This window comes from Harmonia axyridis, chromosome 7 (assembly GCF_914767665.1).
Source record: "Harmonia axyridis chromosome 7, icHarAxyr1.1, whole genome shotgun sequence".
In the NCBI taxonomy this organism is placed as follows: domain Eukaryota; kingdom Metazoa; phylum Arthropoda; class Insecta; order Coleoptera; family Coccinellidae; genus Harmonia; species Harmonia axyridis.
In genome coordinates, this window is record NC_059507.1 from 17,210,793 (window position 1) to 17,228,302 (window position 17,510).

Genomic DNA, 17,510 nt, shown 5'->3' on the forward strand with positions numbered 1-17,510 from the left:
TTGTTTTCAGCCTGATGAAGGAGCTAAATGCTCAGAAACGTTGCCATTGAATAAATTGTATACAACTGTTCCTTGTGACTGATATTCTTCACCATTGAAGCATATTTATTTAATTTCAAATACAAGAACTACTCGTTCCGTGATTTGTGCGCCCGAAATTAATGTCATATTTGCCGGATTCTTCGATGCCTCTGAAAAAGCTACTGCAGCGGCTGTTCATATTTCGGTTTTCGCCAGAAATACAAAAGTCTCACACTTATGGGTTCCTAAAACTAAAGTTGCACCTCTTAAAACCCTATCTATTCCTCGATTGGATCTATCTGCTGCCGTTGTGTTAGCAAAATTAGTTAGGGCAATTTTAAAAAATGGATTTCTGGTAATAATTTCTGAAGTTCGTTTATTTTCTGACAACAATATTGTTCTTTCGTGGATAGCTACCCCGCCTCATTTACTAAAGACGTTTGTTGCCAATCGCGTTGTGGCAATGAACGAGTGCGTCCCTAATGCTTCATGGCATCACATCCCAACCAAATTGAACCCAGCTGATGTGCCTTCTCGAGGTTTAACACCTCAACATTTCATAAATCCTGAAATTAAAAAATTTTGGTGTCAAGGTCCTCAATTTTATCGATGTCAGTTTCCAATTGGCCGAAGCAATTTGTTTCTTCTGATACTGACCTTTGTTCTGTTCCTGAGCTCCAAACTGCCGTTCACATTGCAACTGTAATTAAACCTCGAGAAAATTCACTCATGAATGTTTTTGAAAATTTATTTAAATTTCAATAAATTGAAAAGAGTTTTCGCGTATGTTCGAAGATTTGTTTCGAATTGTCTTTCGAGAATTGATTCGAGGATGTGATTGTCCGGGACTCTCTCTCAGGATGAGTTGAAGGGAGCTCTTCAGATTATTATAGTCATCACGCAGGATCACCACTCTGATCAATTACGTCAAAATTCACGGAAGAAAAAATCAATTGACAGATCTTTACGTAATTTGAATCCTTATGATGATTGATCAGGGTGGGCGGTAGACTGCTATAATCATGGTTGTCATCCAATTTTGTGAAAAAATGTGTTTTATCTCGTTTGCTGTTTCCATTTTCATTTAGTTCCTTTCATGAAATAAGACACGACAGCTGTGAACACGTATTTCTGTTACTCTTCGGTTTTTGGTGGATAATTCCGGCATTTTGGATTTTTATTTTTCGAATTTTACTTCTGTGTGTTCTGGGAGGAGGTAGCGAGGAGGAGTTTGGTTGTTCACCTGCTCAGGTGATATTTTTGAGTTTATCAACATTATTAATACATCGGCGTATTAGTTCGCTGAGCAAATCAGTGAATAAAATTAACATCTGTGTGTGCGATTCCTTATCTAACGAGCATATTTCTGAAATTCTGATAAGCAATCTGAAGATGACTAATAAGAAGATCTGTTATTGTTGTAATAAATCATTTGATGGTCATCTCATTCTCACCTGTTGTGTGTGCAAGAATATGTTCGGTAATACTTGCGTTGGATTATCGAGCTCGGAGGTGCGTGTTATCAGTTCCAAGGGGTCAATATCCTGGAGTTGTAAGGGATGTGAAAGCATCGGCAATGATATAAATTCTTTAAAATCTGTAATAGTTTCATTACAAAAAGAAATAAAAGGACTAAAATCAACTGTTCAGTCCATTTCATCTGAGCATTCCTCCCAAAAGCTTAATGATGAGTACTTTGAGGAGATGATATCGGAGATTGAGGAGCGTCGGAGACGTGCGAAGAATTTGATAATTTATGGATTGAGAGAACCAGAAGCCCACGTAAACAAGATCGAAAGAATTAAACAGGACCAACGAGCTGTGGGTGATGTACTTCATGGTGTGATGCCAGAAGTTTCCCTGATGGATGATCGCACTAAGGTAATGCGCTTGGGAAAATTCGATCCATTATCTGATAAACCTAGGCCTTTGAGGGTTACCTTGAATTGTTGGGAGGATGCCATTTCTGTACTTAAGAAATCCAAACAGATCAAATCTGTTGAGGGATACTCTCATGTAGGTATAACTGCTGATAAAACGCCGAGACAATCTGCCTATCTCAAGAAAATCAAAACAGAAGTAGATAGACGAAAATCAGATGGAGAGAACGTTGAACTGAAGTTTGTAAGGGGTGTTCCCACGGTCAATGCTTTAAACTAGTTGATCCCGATTACAGTGTGGGCGAATATCATTGCTATTATCAAAATGTGCGCGGTCTTAATTCTAAGACACGGGAGTTTTTCAATGCGGTTGAAAGCAGTGATTTCGACATATTGTGTATAAGTGAAACATGGCTGCAAGATGGTGTGTTGAATACGGAGTTATTTCCTGATTGCTATGATGTATTTCGTTGCGACCGGGATTTGGCGGCAACTTGCACTACTAAGGGCGGAGGTGTGCTTGTGGCAGTTCATAGTAGACTCAGTGCAGTTCGGGTTGATCTTCCAAATCTGCGAAGTGTTATTCCTTCGGTTGACATTGTATGTTGTAGGGTTAAGTTGAAGAAAACTAGTTTATTTGTAATTGTAGTTTATATCCCGCCAAGTACTGATGATAGTGAGTATGAAATGTTTCTTGATATGTTGTCTTCTCAGAATATTCTATTGGACAAGCAATTGCTCATTGTTGGTGACTATAATGCCCCATTATATGTGGAGGATTCTCTTGATGATTGTAGAAGTAGGGCTTTAAAGATGTTCTCGCAAATGTTAGATGTGAAACAAGTAAACAACATTTTGAATTGTAATGATAGATTACTAGATCTTGTATTCTCTAGTGCACACTGTATTATTGCTGATGATACCTTTTCTCTCACTAACGTGGATCCTTATCACCCACCTGTGCATTTCAATGTCAAAACTGAGCTCAGGCGTGATCGAAATTTCGGACTTAGTAATAATAATTCCCCTTTAGAATTTAACTTTAGGAAAGCCAATTTTGTGACAATGTATGACATGATTTTGAATGCTGACTGGAGCGATGTTTTGTCTGTTGGAGATGATCCGGATGAGGCCTGCGATGTTTTCTATTCAAAACTCAATGAAATTTTCAAGCAAACTGTACCATATAAAATTAAGAGAAAAAGACGCTTTCCCCCATGGTATGATGCTGAAATCATCAATATTATATTTAGAAAGGAGCGGATATTTAGGAAGCATAGAAAGAATAAAAATATTTGTGATCTTATTGAATATAAGAGTTTGAGAAAAAAAATGAAATCCAAGATCTCTGTCGCATATAAAAGCTATGCTCAGTTGTGTGAGCAGAAAATTGTCACTGAGCCAGCTCAATTTTGGTCATTTGTTCGTAATCGGATGGGGCATTCTCGTATTCCTGGTGAAATGAGAGACCATGAAGACCGTATATGTGTGGAACCCAATGACATTGTGAATTCATTTGCTGGTTACTTCAGGAGCGTGTATCAGCCTCCTAATGATGGGGAATCTATTGATGTCGGTGATGTATTCGATGTGAACATTGTTCGAGTTGACTGCGTGAATGAGAATGACCTGATACATGCTGCGCGTAAACTGGGTGACAAAAGCACTGCTGGTCCAGATGGGGTGCCGAGTTTCTTGGTTCGGGACTGCATACGTGTGTTGACCTTACCTCTGATGCATATTTTCAATTCAGCTCTTCGAAAAAGTGCTTATCCCTCAGTTTGGAAGCTTTCGAAAATAATTCCTGTTCTTAAGAAGGGGAATAAATCAGATATGCAAAACTATAGACCTATTTCTATACTATCAAACTTCTCCAAGATCTTTGAGATAATATTGTTCAATTCCATTTTTCCTAAGATAAGTAGTCGGATCAGAGGTCAGCAGCATGGCTTTATGCCACGGCGTTCATGTTTGAGCAATTTGGCTGTGTTTTCTCAATCATTGGTTGAGGTTCTGGATGGATCTGGCCAACTGGATGTTGCATATATGGATTTCCATAAAGCCTTCGATAGTGTGGATCATAGGCGGCTCATTGTCAAACTAGAGCGCATGTTTGGTTTTGGTGAGGGACTCATTGGGCTCATTGCTTCATACTTGCATGATAGGCATCAATATGTACAGATTGAAAATTATCGTTCCAACCAATTCGTTGCTTCGTCTGGTGTTCCGCAGGGCTCAAATTTGGGGCCCCTTTTGTTCCTGCTGTTTGTCAATGACCTCATTGATGAAATCGGGATACCCATCTTGATGTTTGCGGATGACTTAAAGTTATATTTGGAGATCATTAGTGAACTGGATTGCGCCACTCTACAGCGGGCCATAGAACGTATAGCTACCTGGTGTCATCGAAACCATTTGGCTTTGAATGGCGAAAAATGTTATATTGTATCATATACTAGGAGGAAGGCAATAATTAAATATGATTATAATATAACGGGTAATGTGTTGAGTCGTCTAACGCAAATTAAAGACTTGGGTGTGATATTTGATAAGGAGTGCACATTCTTACCTCACTTGGATCATGTGGTTTCATCGGTGTGCAAGTTGTATGGTTTTATAGTTCGCAGCGGTAAATCCTTTACATGCGTTGATACTTATCTGTCGTTATTTAATTCATTCATAAGAAGCAAACTGGAGTACGCCAGTATGATATGGAGACCTATTTATCAATGCCATATACATCGTTTGGAGGCGGTGCAGAGGAAGTTTTTAAAGTTCTTGGTTTGGAAACAGGATGCTGAATATCCTCCTATTGGATATGATCATGGATTACTGCTTGGTAGATTTGAATGCAAAAGTTTGGAAACTAGAAGGGGTATGCTAGCGTTGAGTTTCATTTATAAACTTGTAAATAATGGGATAGACTGTCCAGCATTGTTGGAGAATTTACCAATACTTGTTCCACGTTTAGAGAGCAGAAACAATTTATTTTTTTATTTGAGAGCAGGTAAAACAAATTTAAGTTTAAGGTCACCAATTCACTACATGTGTAGTACTTATATTAAGATAGCTCATAGATGTGACGTTAACATTGATCCTCTGTATAAATTACTCCAAGTTTATGTAGAATTGGATAGGTAGTTCCTAGATTTAATTCTGTAATTTTTTGTTTTTTCTATGTATACCCATCTTGAGTATGACTTTGTGTTGTTGTGTTTATTATTGTAATTGAACATTTTTTTTTTCCTGTAATTGGGTTGTAAACCTGTTGGAGAATAAAGGCTTATTATTATTATTATTATCGACTTTTGCCTATACGCGTAGGATTTCTCCTCGCCGTCGGCTTCTCACTCCTCGCTAAGAGGAACATTCACTCAATCCCAGATATTTAAAATATCAGAAGGGCAGAGCTCGGTCGTGTCCGGTCGTTGTGGTCCCCCTGGTTCTCGTCGAACCTCTGGTCCTCTCACACGTGATCCTTGGACCTGTCCTTCGCTTCCTAGGAATTTTCTCACCGTCCTTGCAGTACCTAAAAGAACAGCTTTTTGCATTATATTACATATATACTCACTAAGACCTAGTTGCTTGATATTTCTCTTGAGATTTTTGGGTACTATTCCTGTTGTTGAGATGATAATTGGAATAGTTCTCGTTGATATCATTCCCCACTGGCGCTTTATCTGAAATTCGAGGTCCCTATATTTTGAAATTTTTTCGACCTCTTTTTGACGCATGTTGTTGTTATTGGGTATTGCTACGTCGATGAGTATTGCTGCCTTTTGATGTTTATCAACTAGCAATATATCTGGCCTGTTGTGAGGGACTGTTTTATCAGTCAAAACTGTACGATCCCAGTACAGTTTATAGCGTTCGTTTTCCAGGATGGTTTCCGGTCGGTATTTGTAGTATGGCACTTTTTCAGAATGAATTAGTGTTAATTTAGTTGCCATTTCTTGGTGTAGAATCTTTCCTACTGCATCGTGTCTCTCTTTATATTCATTTCCTGCAAACATTTGACATCCTCCCGTGATATGTTGGATTGTCTCATTCGTTGGACACCCATAACGGCATCGATCGTCAGTAATAGTTCGATCCTTTATGATATGCTTGCAGTAATTTCTTGTTGAGATCACTTGATCTTGGATGGCTAAAAGAAATCCTTCCGTTTCTGGATACATCGCACCTGATGTGAGCCAATAGTTCGACGCTTCAATGTCGACTTGATCCTGGTTCACCTCGTTGAAATGTCGTCCATGTAGGGGCTTTTCTCTCCATCTTTGCATTTTTTCTTGGATTGTCTGGTGGTTGCATGACAATTGCTCCTTGTGCAGTTGCAAAGGTGTTGATTCGTCTGCTTCACACAGTACTTTGTAGATCTCTGACGTGCCTGATTTGTCTTTGAAGTATGTTCGTAGGCATTCAATTTGACCATTGGCAAGTTCCATGATGTCTAGCAGACCTCTGCCTCCTTTATTCCTCGGCAGTGTCGTCCTCTCAATGCTACTTTTCGGATGGTGCTTGTGTGCTTTCGTCATCAAGGTTCTCATTTTGCGTTGCAGGTTTTCCATATCTGTTTTGCTCCATGGAATGATACCGAAAGAGTATGTGAGAATTGAACATGCATATGTGTTGATGGCTCTCGTCATGTTCTTGCTGTTGAGGTTTGTTTTTAAAATTTTGTTGATTCTCCTAATGAACTCAGTTGTAAAGTCTTCCTTCATTCTTTGATGGTTTATTCGTCGGTTTTGTTTCATTCCTAAGTATTTATAAAGATCGTCCGATTTCATTGCTTCTATCTCCTGTCCATTGGAGAGAGCTATCGGTTCATCTTGGATTTTTCCACGCACTACGCTAATCGTACGACACTTGTCCAATCCGAATTTCATCCCCACGTCTTTCGAAAAATTTTCCACTAGTTTGACCATAATTTGCAAGTGGTTTTTGTTGCCTGTTATAAGTTTTAGGTCATCCATGTATAGCAAATGATTGAGTGCAATGGTATTTCTATTTCCTTTGACATTGAAACCTTTTTCAGTAGCATTCAGTTGTTTAGAAAGGGGGTTCAGCGCCAAGCAGAACCATAAGGGACTCAATGAATCTCCTTGGAAAATTCCCCTCTTTATTGGAATCTCTTTAGTAGTTATGTTCGTCGTAGAGAGTTCGATATTCGTTCTCCAGTTGCACATTGCATACTTCAGAAAGTTTATTGTAATTGGATCGATCTTGTATATTTCCAAAATTTTTGTCAGCCACCCATGTGGAATAGAGTCGAAGGCCTTCTTATAGTCAAAATATGTCATAAAAAGATTTCTGTGTTTTTTGAAGGCTTGGTTACATATGATGGAATCTATGATCAGCAGTTCCTTCGATCCTAGTGCATTCTTGGAACATCCTTTCTGCTGTGCTGTCATTATGTTATTTGTCTCGCAATGCTTGTAGATACGAGATGCTATACATGATGTGATGATTTTATATATTGTTGGTAGACATGTAATGGGTCTGTATTTCGATGGATCCGCTGTGTGTTGCAGATCCTTCGGTAGGAGATAAGTGGTCCCTGTTGTTAGAAATTTGGGCATTTCCGTTGGATTCCTCATAACCTCATTTATGGTTTCAACTAGCCTGCCGTGTATACACCAAAATTTCTTCAACCAAAAGTTGTGGATTCCATCTGGGCCGGGTGATTTCCAATTGTGTGCGTTTTTCAATATTTCATGGAATTCTTCTATAGAAACTGCGTTATGCGGCATGTGTTCTATTGTCTCACAGGATTTCTCTTCACTTCTTATCCAATCAGCCTGGGAGTTGTAGGGGGTTGTTGAAGCCAGTTGATCTGTCCAAAAATTCTCAATATCCTCGACGATTGGATAACTTCCTGGTGTTGCTGACATATTGTTGTTTAACATTCTATAGAATTTTCTTTCGGAGTTTTCAAAAATCATATTATCCTGTTTTCTTCTATAGCTCTCATTGTATCTTCTGAGTCTTTCGGAGTACACACTAAGTTTTTGTTTCAGTGTGTCTAAAATTTGTTGAGCATTTTCATTGTTTGGATCATATGTTGTATGTTGCCGGTGACGATCCATCATTATATTCACCATTTTTTGTAATTTTCTAGACGGCGAACCTTTTGCAAATTGGGTGAGCCTCCCAATATCTTGGCGGATGCTGTGCACTTTATTTTCTAGTCTTTTTTGCCAATGTGGTTTATTTTGTTGTTTTTCTCTGGCTGGTTGCTGACTTTTAGGTTTTGGCTTCACACCTAGCACTGTTGCTATTGAAAATGCTGCACAGTATATGATGAGGTGTAATGATTCGAGATCATGGTAGTCAGAAAGATACTTTGGTATAATCTCCTTGTTGGTCATGACCAGAAGATGAGATAGTTTCTTGGATGTCCTCAATCTTGGTAGAATCGGTCGTCTCAATGGATCTGTGCCCTCAAAATCTATAACGCATCTATTCATTGTGGCAGATAATCGCTCCAGTAGTTCTCTTTGGTCTTCTTCTGGATTTTCGACGGGTGCAGCATATATTTTCCGTCGTTGAGCATCACTTATTGCTATCACATCTGCGTTGTTTTGTTCCTCAGTGTTCATTTGTGCATTGATGTTCTGTTGGTTTTCAGCACATTCGTAGTTTTCTTCAATTGTCCTTTCGTTGTTAGTGAGGTCTCTATTCTGTAGCCTCAGTTGGACTTCATTTTTTATGGTGTTAAGTCTCTCATCGGGTACAAGTTTATTTCTCAATATGACCCGGTATTGGTCGGCTATTCTTTGCTCAGAAACTTGGAGTTCGGGATAGTTTCTTTCGAATTCTGCAAATAATTTTTGCCGGTAGCCTATTTTATCCTCTTCCATATTAGTCACTTCATAGTATATGCGCATGATCGTTTCATTTATCGAACTTGTCCATTTCATGCGTCTTCTTGGTAGACCTGCTTGGGTGAGTGCTGGTTGGGGATCCTGCGCAGCACCTTCAGCGGTCGGAGAAACTCGTGTTATTCTTCTCCTAGAATGTTGAGATTGTGGAGGCGTAGCATTTTGTTCGACAGACGCCCGTCTCCTAAGCACTCTGTCACCGACGTCCCGCATACTGTCATGTCCAGCGCCGGCTCCAGACACGCCCTGACGAACCTCAGGCAGCGGCTCTATATTCCTATTCCTCAAATTCACCATCATTCATGGGTTCCCCCGTGTCGTGGGGGAGACGGCCTTTGATCGCTTTTTACGATCCGCAGAGCTACGGTGGGAGAATTCTTGAGCTGCTTTCCACACGGCTTCGTCCGTTACCCTGGACAGGGATCCTTCGACAGGTTTCAGCTTCCCGGGTCAGGGAGCTCCTGGAATCTGCGGTGGGCAGGAGTCGATTCAACTCTCCTGATAGGTGAATCGTTAGGAATTCACCTACCGCTACCCATTTATTATTATTATTATTATTATTATTATTATTATTATTATAATATAATATAATATTATTATTATTCTGGTCCTAACACGATCATGTCGAGTTTAATTCGGCAAAATTATTGGATTTTTCTCTCAGAAATCTGGTTCGTAAATGCATTAGAGAATGCATCACCTATACAAGATTTCGAGGTGCTGCATTCACCTCTCAAATGGCCCCTTGACCTCCACATAGGTTGAATATTTCGCGTCCTTTCAGCAAGGTCGGTGTAGATTTCGCTGGCGCATTTTCCTACCGGTCAAACAATTCGCGTAAACCAACGATGTTCAAAGCATATCTTGCCTTATTTGTTTGTTTTTCCACCAAAACAGTCCATTTGGAGATTGTGTCATCACTTACAGTTAAAGCATTTTTATCAACCCTAGACCGATTCATCTCTAGAAGAGGTTTACCTCAAGAAATTTGGTCCGACAATGGGCGCAACTTTGTGAAAACTTCTCGTTATATGAATGAAGTTTCACATTTTCTGAAAGAAAATAATTGTGACATATGCGATAATATGTCACTTAGGTACACTCAATGGATGTTTGTCCCTCATATTCTCCGCATTTCGGTGGTCTTTGGGAGGCCAGTGTGAAGTCGGCCAAGAGGCTTCTCCTCAAAATTTTAGGGACTACTGCTTGCACGTTCGAGGAACTCGCCACTATCTGCACTCGTATCGAGGCGATATTAAACAGTCGGCCAATTTGTCCACTATCGTCAGATCCGTCCGAATCTGCAGATTTTCTGACACCTGGGCATTTTATGATAGATGCCCCGATGTTAGCAGCTGCCGAATTAGCTTATTAGGATGTTGAAACTCCCATTGAGCGTTGGGAACAACATAAAAGAATAATCCAACAATTTTGGAAGCTATGGTCTAATGAATATTTGCACACTATGCTCCATCGAAACAAGTGCCAATCAGAAGATAATTCTCCTTCCGTAGGAGACTCAGTCTCCTTAGTCAGCCCTACTCAACGTGCGGCCCTTTGGCTCTTTTTATGAGGCTCGAGCCACGGCAAAGTCAAATATTACAATTCTCACAGTAGTATCACAAATAAGGTTTCGAAATTACGCAAAAATAACGGTATCAATATTTACTCATTTACCTTTGTTTTCTCCCTTATTGCATACACACAGAACACTATAACCATGGATTCTTTATACAGACTATGATACTACCTATACCTAATCTTCTTAGCAAGATGCCTCATCTCTCGTTTTTTGGTCTTGTAGTTTTCGCTTCTATGTATTCTTGGGTGCGTTTTTTTTAGCTGATAATATAGTTAAATTGTCATATCATTTTGTAATTTTTTTCTGGCCAGTACCATGATTTTTAAAACCTCTTATTAGCATTATTTCGTGAATTAAGCCTAATTACTACTCAATTACTACACAAAAATTTTGTAACATAAGTACTACGGTGGGTCAATTTGACCCGATTTCTAGATAGATATTAACAAAAGAAAACAAACGATATTTTTACATTTTATTCGGGAATAATAATTTTCAAACATTAATTTTCAACTCAAGTATTTTATTTGGTATTTTTGCATAAGGGGCAAACATTTATGGCACATTCTTTGCAAATCGGTTTTTTACACATCGAACAGAAGGTGTTTTTTTTTCGATGGACAAATGGCACATCTCTTTCTTTTCGAAGTTCCTACCCGAGGCTGAGGCTCTAGTGGATGGGAAAACTCAAAATCAAATATGTCCGCTGCTAAATTTCGAAGTTTGAGTGATATCTTAGGGTTAGATATCCTGGTTACTACATGTAGTCTACACAACTCCTTGGCTAATGTTTTCAGGAAGTCTATTCTCGTTAGTTCCTTTCCGGTGGGTGAAAGCTGTTAAAGAACTCTGGCATTCACTCCAAAACATTCAAAATCATGTGAAATATTGCCATTGGCCATCTGCGAGTTCTTCTTGATGTACTGTAGTTTGCGCATTTTTGATCTAATGCGTCTACGCCAGCCTTCGTACTGTTGTAATATAATATAATATCCGGCTTCTTGCTTTTTTCGTCAACTTTATCATCTGAGTGCATAGAGGATAATAAAATCACAGATTTGTTTTTCTTCGGAACATGAGCAACAATCGTCAAATCAGAAGTGAACCCAAACAGGGAGCTTCCAATTTCCTTTCCTCTGGACGGTAGAAATTCTAGTGGAATGAAAGCTTTATTTTTCCTCAAAGTACCTACTAGCGTCAACTTCTCTTTTTTCAGGGCATTTGCAAGTTCTAATGAGGTGTACCAATTATCGGTAGTTATATTTCTATTGGACCCTTTCACAGGTTCAATCAACCTCATAACCACTTGTGTTGGAAGGGATAGTTTCTCTCCTTTTTCCAAACAAGCCTTACTTGGTGTCTGTTTTCCACAATATATTTCCGAGTTCACCATGTAATGGGTTTTTGCATCTGCTAAAAGCTGTATCTTGATCCCATATTTAGCAGGCTTACTTGGCATGAACATTCGGAATCCACAGCAACCTCTGAATGGAACTAGCATTTCATCTATCGTCAAATGTAGAAAAGGAGAATAACAACTCTTTGAATTTTGGACGAATTGACTAAATAACTCAGATATTGCGGCCAACTTGTTTTCCTTCAGTCTTTCCTCCCTTGTACTATCATCATCGAATCGAATACAGGAGAGCAAGAAAGAAAACCTTGCAAGTGACATAGTGCACCTGAATATGTCTCTGCCCGTTCCATCATTGGCCATAGAGATCTGAGATGCTCATGTCCTGATTTAAAAATGCCTGTTAAATAGAGCAGACCAATGAAAGCCTCTATCTTCTTGGTCTGTATTATGAATGAAGGAAGCAGAGAACTGCGATCGGCAATTTCTCCTTCTTTTGAACATTTTATATTTCAGTTGCATATTCTGTATTTTGGAGTTTGTATGTTTTGTGATTTTCTTGAGCATTGCGTCCGAAAAAATTAGTTTCCAGGCTTGCAAAACTGTTGAGGGTGGTTTTTTTTTGCGTCTCCCTTCAAGCCAGGCATTATTGTACAAATATTTTCCTTTTGGGTTTTACCTCTTGTTTGTGCATTTTCGACCATTTATTTTTGTCTTTGCCATAAAAAGCTTGACGATTATATTCGTCAACTTCTTTAGTCTTTCTCTCTGCACCTTCAGATTCTTGTTCATTATCATGCCATTCAAGTTCGCTATCACTGTCATGTTGGCTTATTTCTTCATGATCACTCTCCCCAGGTTCACTCCTATCTCCTTCATCTAGAATAGCTTCAGTAGCAGCTACTCTGTCTTGCACTTCGAAAATATTTTCATCTTCCTCTGAATTTTCTGTGGAATTACAATCCTGCAAGAACTGTTCATCTTCAACAATTTGTAGGATTTCAGCTTCAGTGAGTGGCCTATTCATACTGTAGAAAAAAAAACAAAATCAATGAATTGATATTGATATAAATTTGGAATGATTCATTCATCCAATTGAATATAAAACGTACCTCATATTCCATATAACACTACCGTTCAAACTACGCACGGGTCAATTTGACCCAAATACAGCAATATCAGCAAACACGGGAACGCACACAGCTCGACTAACACGTCAGAACAGAGATTATGTAGGGCTAGGAGAATACTACCTATAGAAGAATCACCCCACTACTCACACGCCAAACTAAGAATTTCGGCTCGTCTATGTGTGTGGGTCAAAATGACCCGTCCATAGTGACTAAGGGTTAAAGGGTTTAGAAATCGTGGTACCTAATAAAATAGAAAATTGCGATAAAAAAATTAGTCCAATTTTCTTAAAATCGACAATAGTATCCCCTGTTTTCGTTTTTGGGAGCGTTTTCCTAATACCCTGTATATTTTTATTTTCGCACTTCTCTGCTAATATTACAAATGCGAAAAAACGTAATCTACTTGTCTGTTACGCTTTGACGCATAAATCACTAAATCGATTTTGATGAAGTTTTGTACACAGACAGGAACTAGTAGAGCTTAGGAAAGGTCTTAGGCTTTTAATTCCTCCTTCTATGAATGACTCACGACATATTTTCGATATCCTTTTTTAAATTTGATTTATTATGTTGATTTTTACATTCATGTTGTGGTCTGAATGGAAATAAATGATCTTGTCTCAATGAGTATTCATTCTGTACCATTTCAAATTTACTTTTTCGTCCTGTCTATATGCTTTGGTATCTAGGAAGGGTACTGACAGCTGTGTATCTTTTGGTTCTAATGTGAACAGTATATGTATTCGCGCAGAGGGAGTTGAAACAATCTAGTGTAAGTTGGATTTGTTTTTCTGGTACTATCATAAATATGTCATCTAAAAATTTCTTCAGGAGCAAAACAGCATATAATTACTGTTACGTTTAGAATAAACTTGATTATTAATCAAAGACCTGTTGAGGGTGCTGGTTTATTTAAGAACTGAACTACATCTTCCTAAAAATCAAGTTACATACATATGTACAAAAGAGACATGCGTTATAAGGATAGGATTAAGATCCTAACATCTCCCTTCTTTTATTACAAAAATAAAACTTTTAATTTCCATAATTCAAAAACAAACTGTAATTACATCTGTAATCCTAATATTTTTCCTATTCTATACTAAGCTTGAACTTGTCATACACAATAATAAATCATTGAATTCAATCATAAGATTTAGAAGTAAAATCTTTTATATTCAAGAAATTTGGATATTTTATTGTTCTGCCACTAGATCTAGTACCTGCATTGACTTCATTTTCTGAATTTGTTGAATTACCGATATTGCTCTTATTTCTACAATTTTCTATATCATTTTCCTTTTCGATTTTTATAATATTATGTCCATAATTATATTGTATTGGACATAGGAATTTTCTATTCCGTCTCAAAATATTGCCATTTCTCTCTAGCTTCACTAGATATGATCTATCATTATGTAAATCTACAACAATACCTTCTTCCCATTTGTTATTCAGAATATTTCTTATTAATACTTTTTGATTTATTTTCAATTTAGGCAGTGATTTCGCATTTCTATCATAATATTTCCTCATTGATAAACGTTTTCTATGAAAACTCTTTATTTTATTTCTATCATAAACTTCTGGAGATAATGATTTTTCCAGAATAGGTAAAACTCCTTTCAGTCGTCTGCTGTTGAGAAGTTGTGATGGACTTCCAACATTATTCGATAATGGCGTATTACGATATTCTAGTAAGGCTAAAAATGGATCATTACCGCTATGTAGAGATTTCTTTAATATATTTTTTACTGTTTGTACTGCTCTTTCAACCATTCCATTCGACTGATGATGATGTGGACTTGACAAAGTATGCTTGAAATTCCAATTATTAGCAAAAGTTTTAAATTCGGAAGAGGTAAATTGTGGAGCTGAATCCGAACAAACTTCTTTTGGTATTCCTTGTCTAGAGAAAATATTTTTTAAATTTGTTATGATATTATTTGTAGTCGTATTCATATTCGAATTAGATATTTCTATGAATTTAGAATAATAATCCAACATTAATAGATAATTCTTATTATTGAAGTAGAATAAATCGATTCCAACTTCAATTCACGGCTCATTAGGAATATCACGATTAATTAGAGGTTCTTTCACATTTTGTTTTCTATATAGGTTACAAGTTTTACAAGAATCACTATTTATTTATTTTTATTTTTTCATCTATTTGTAATGATAGACCTGGCCAAAATACTAGTTCTCTAGCTCTGTTTTTAATTTTTTCTTTACCCATATGACCTATATGTAATTGTTTTAATGTATCTTGTCTTAATTCTTCCGGTATACATATAATAAAAGGGAAATTAATCATAATAAACTATTTACAAAACTGAAAACTGAAACGTGGCGAGGGGTGTATGAAGCAGATAAATCTGTTGAAACAATATATGAAACTTTCATTAGTAAACTGTTGTCAAGCGTGAACCAATGTACAATTGAAAATCAAATTAACAGCAAAAATAAAAAAAAAAAACCTTGGGTTACGCAAGGTATCGTAAAATCGATAGAACATAGGGATAATTTAAAAAAACAGTTGATTAAAAATTACACTTCTGAATTAGCAACCAAATATAAAGAATATAGAAACTTTTTGCATAAATTAATAAAGATAACCAAGAATACATACTATATCAATAAAATTTCTGATTATAAAAAAGATTATAAAAAACTTTGGCAGACTATTAATTCGATAACTGATTCCAATAAAAAAAAAGTTTGGTCCCAGAAAATTTAGTATTTTTCAGGATGACAAGTGTTGCGATGGAGATGAAGAGGTTGCAAATGCTTCCAATGAATTCTTCACCAACATACCTATGAAAACAAAAAACAGCGTCGATCAAAATCTGGACCTACCAAACTCTGTCAGCCAACCTATGAAACAGAATAACTCAATATTTCTTAATCCTGTAACGGAGGATGAATTGTTTTTGCAAATCAAGTCATTGAAAGCTCACTCAGCACCCGGCGAAGACGGAATTGCGGTAACTTTAATTCAAAAATATCAGAAATTTCTAATTAAACCATTAGTATATATATATAACAAGTGTATAGAGTCAAGTATGGTACCGAGTGCATGGAAAATTTCAATTGTTACACCAATCTTTAAAACTGGTGATCAAAGTCAACTTACAAATTATAGACCAATATCGGTTATAAGTAACTTTGCAAAAATATTTGAAAAATGCATAAAACAACGGTTGGAAGATTTTTTTGAGGGGCATAACATTTTATTCACCAATCAATTCGGCTTTAGAAAGAAAAGATCTACGGAAGATGCAATATTCGAGCTAATAAAAGATGTTTACATACATAATTCTAACAACAAAAAAGATTTGATGGTTTTTTTGGACATATCTAAAGCATTCGACAGGGTTGATCACAACATTCTTTTGGATAGATTGGAAAAATTGGGTATACGGGGGGGTCCACTACTTTTATTGCAAAATTATTTAACGGGTCGAAGGCAAAAAGTAAGAATAAATGATAAGTTCAGTAACTACGCATCAATTACCACGGGGGTACCACAGGGCACGGTATTGGGTCCTATACTCTTTCTGGCGTATATAAACCAAATTGGCAGCCTAATCCCAGACTGCAATGTGGTGTCATATGCTGACGATACGGCTCTTCTGTTTTCTTCTAATTCATGGGAGGAAGTATATAACTTGGCAGAGATTGGTTTAGAAGCAATATATCAATGGCTAGGAATGAGTAGGTTGGACTTAAATTTTGAAAAAACAAAGTTCATGACAATATCTCCAACTAATGCCAATCAACCTAAAGCGGAGTATCTTACTATCCATGTTTCATCTTGCAATAATAAAAAAACATGTAACTGCATAAAAATAAAAAGAACTAAAACAATGAAGTACCTGGGAATAATTGTAGATCAAAATTTGAAATGGAGTGAACATGCAATATATTTAACATCAAAAATTCGCAAGATAATGTACAAATTTTTCCAACTTAGGGAGATATTGGACAGAGAATTAATACTCCTGTTGTATCGATCGCTGGTTGAGTCCATCTTGAGATATGGCATTGTTGTTTGGGGGGGTCTATATGACGCTAACCTAAAAATTTTGTAAACATGTCAGAACAGCATTCTGAAGATATTGTCTAGTAAACCACGAAGATATCCAACATTGAAACTATATGAAGAACTAAATATCTTAAATATTAGAAATCTGTATATTCTTTCGTGTTTGACTTACTTGCCGAAAATATATAATTGTTTTCCTGTCATTTTACATGACTATTCCACCAGAACAAATATAAGTGAACGTTTATATATGCCTGGAGTAAATAATTCTTTTTGCTCTAGGTTCGTAACTTTCTTTTTACCGAAATTCTATAACGTGCTTCCAAGCACATTGAAAGAGTTGATTATGAGAGGTAGGAATAGAAGACTAATAAGATCTTTTATTGAGGAGAATAAAGAAAGATTCGCAAAAGTGTTTTCAAACTAAAAAGTATTTTAGTAGTTGATTGAAAAAGTAGTATATTATAATAATAAAAAAAAAAAAAAATTTCATTTTCATAGTTGCAAACTAACAAACATAAGTGCAAACTCAGAGATTCCAGTTACACCTATTTGTCCATTATCGATCTCCCGGACTGCCATCCCAAAAGCTGCTTGTTTCAGGCGTGTCA

At 37.0% G+C, this 17,510-nt stretch overlaps 1 protein-coding gene across 1 annotated transcript; it reads right to left on the reverse strand.

Moving 5' to 3' along the window:
- Window positions 1-9,874: 9,874 nt before the first annotated feature.
- On the reverse strand, window positions 9,875-12,039 carry LOC123685278 (piggyBac transposable element-derived protein 3-like). The gene is made up of 2 exons (XM_045624933.1): window positions 11,289-12,039; window positions 9,875-10,137 (listed from the first exon to the last, which is right to left on the reverse strand). Exons 1-2 carry the CDS (start codon window positions 12,037-12,039, stop codon window positions 9,875-9,877), a joined length of 1,014 nt encoding a protein of 337 aa, XP_045480889.1.
- Window positions 12,040-17,510: the final 5,471 nt, after the last annotated feature.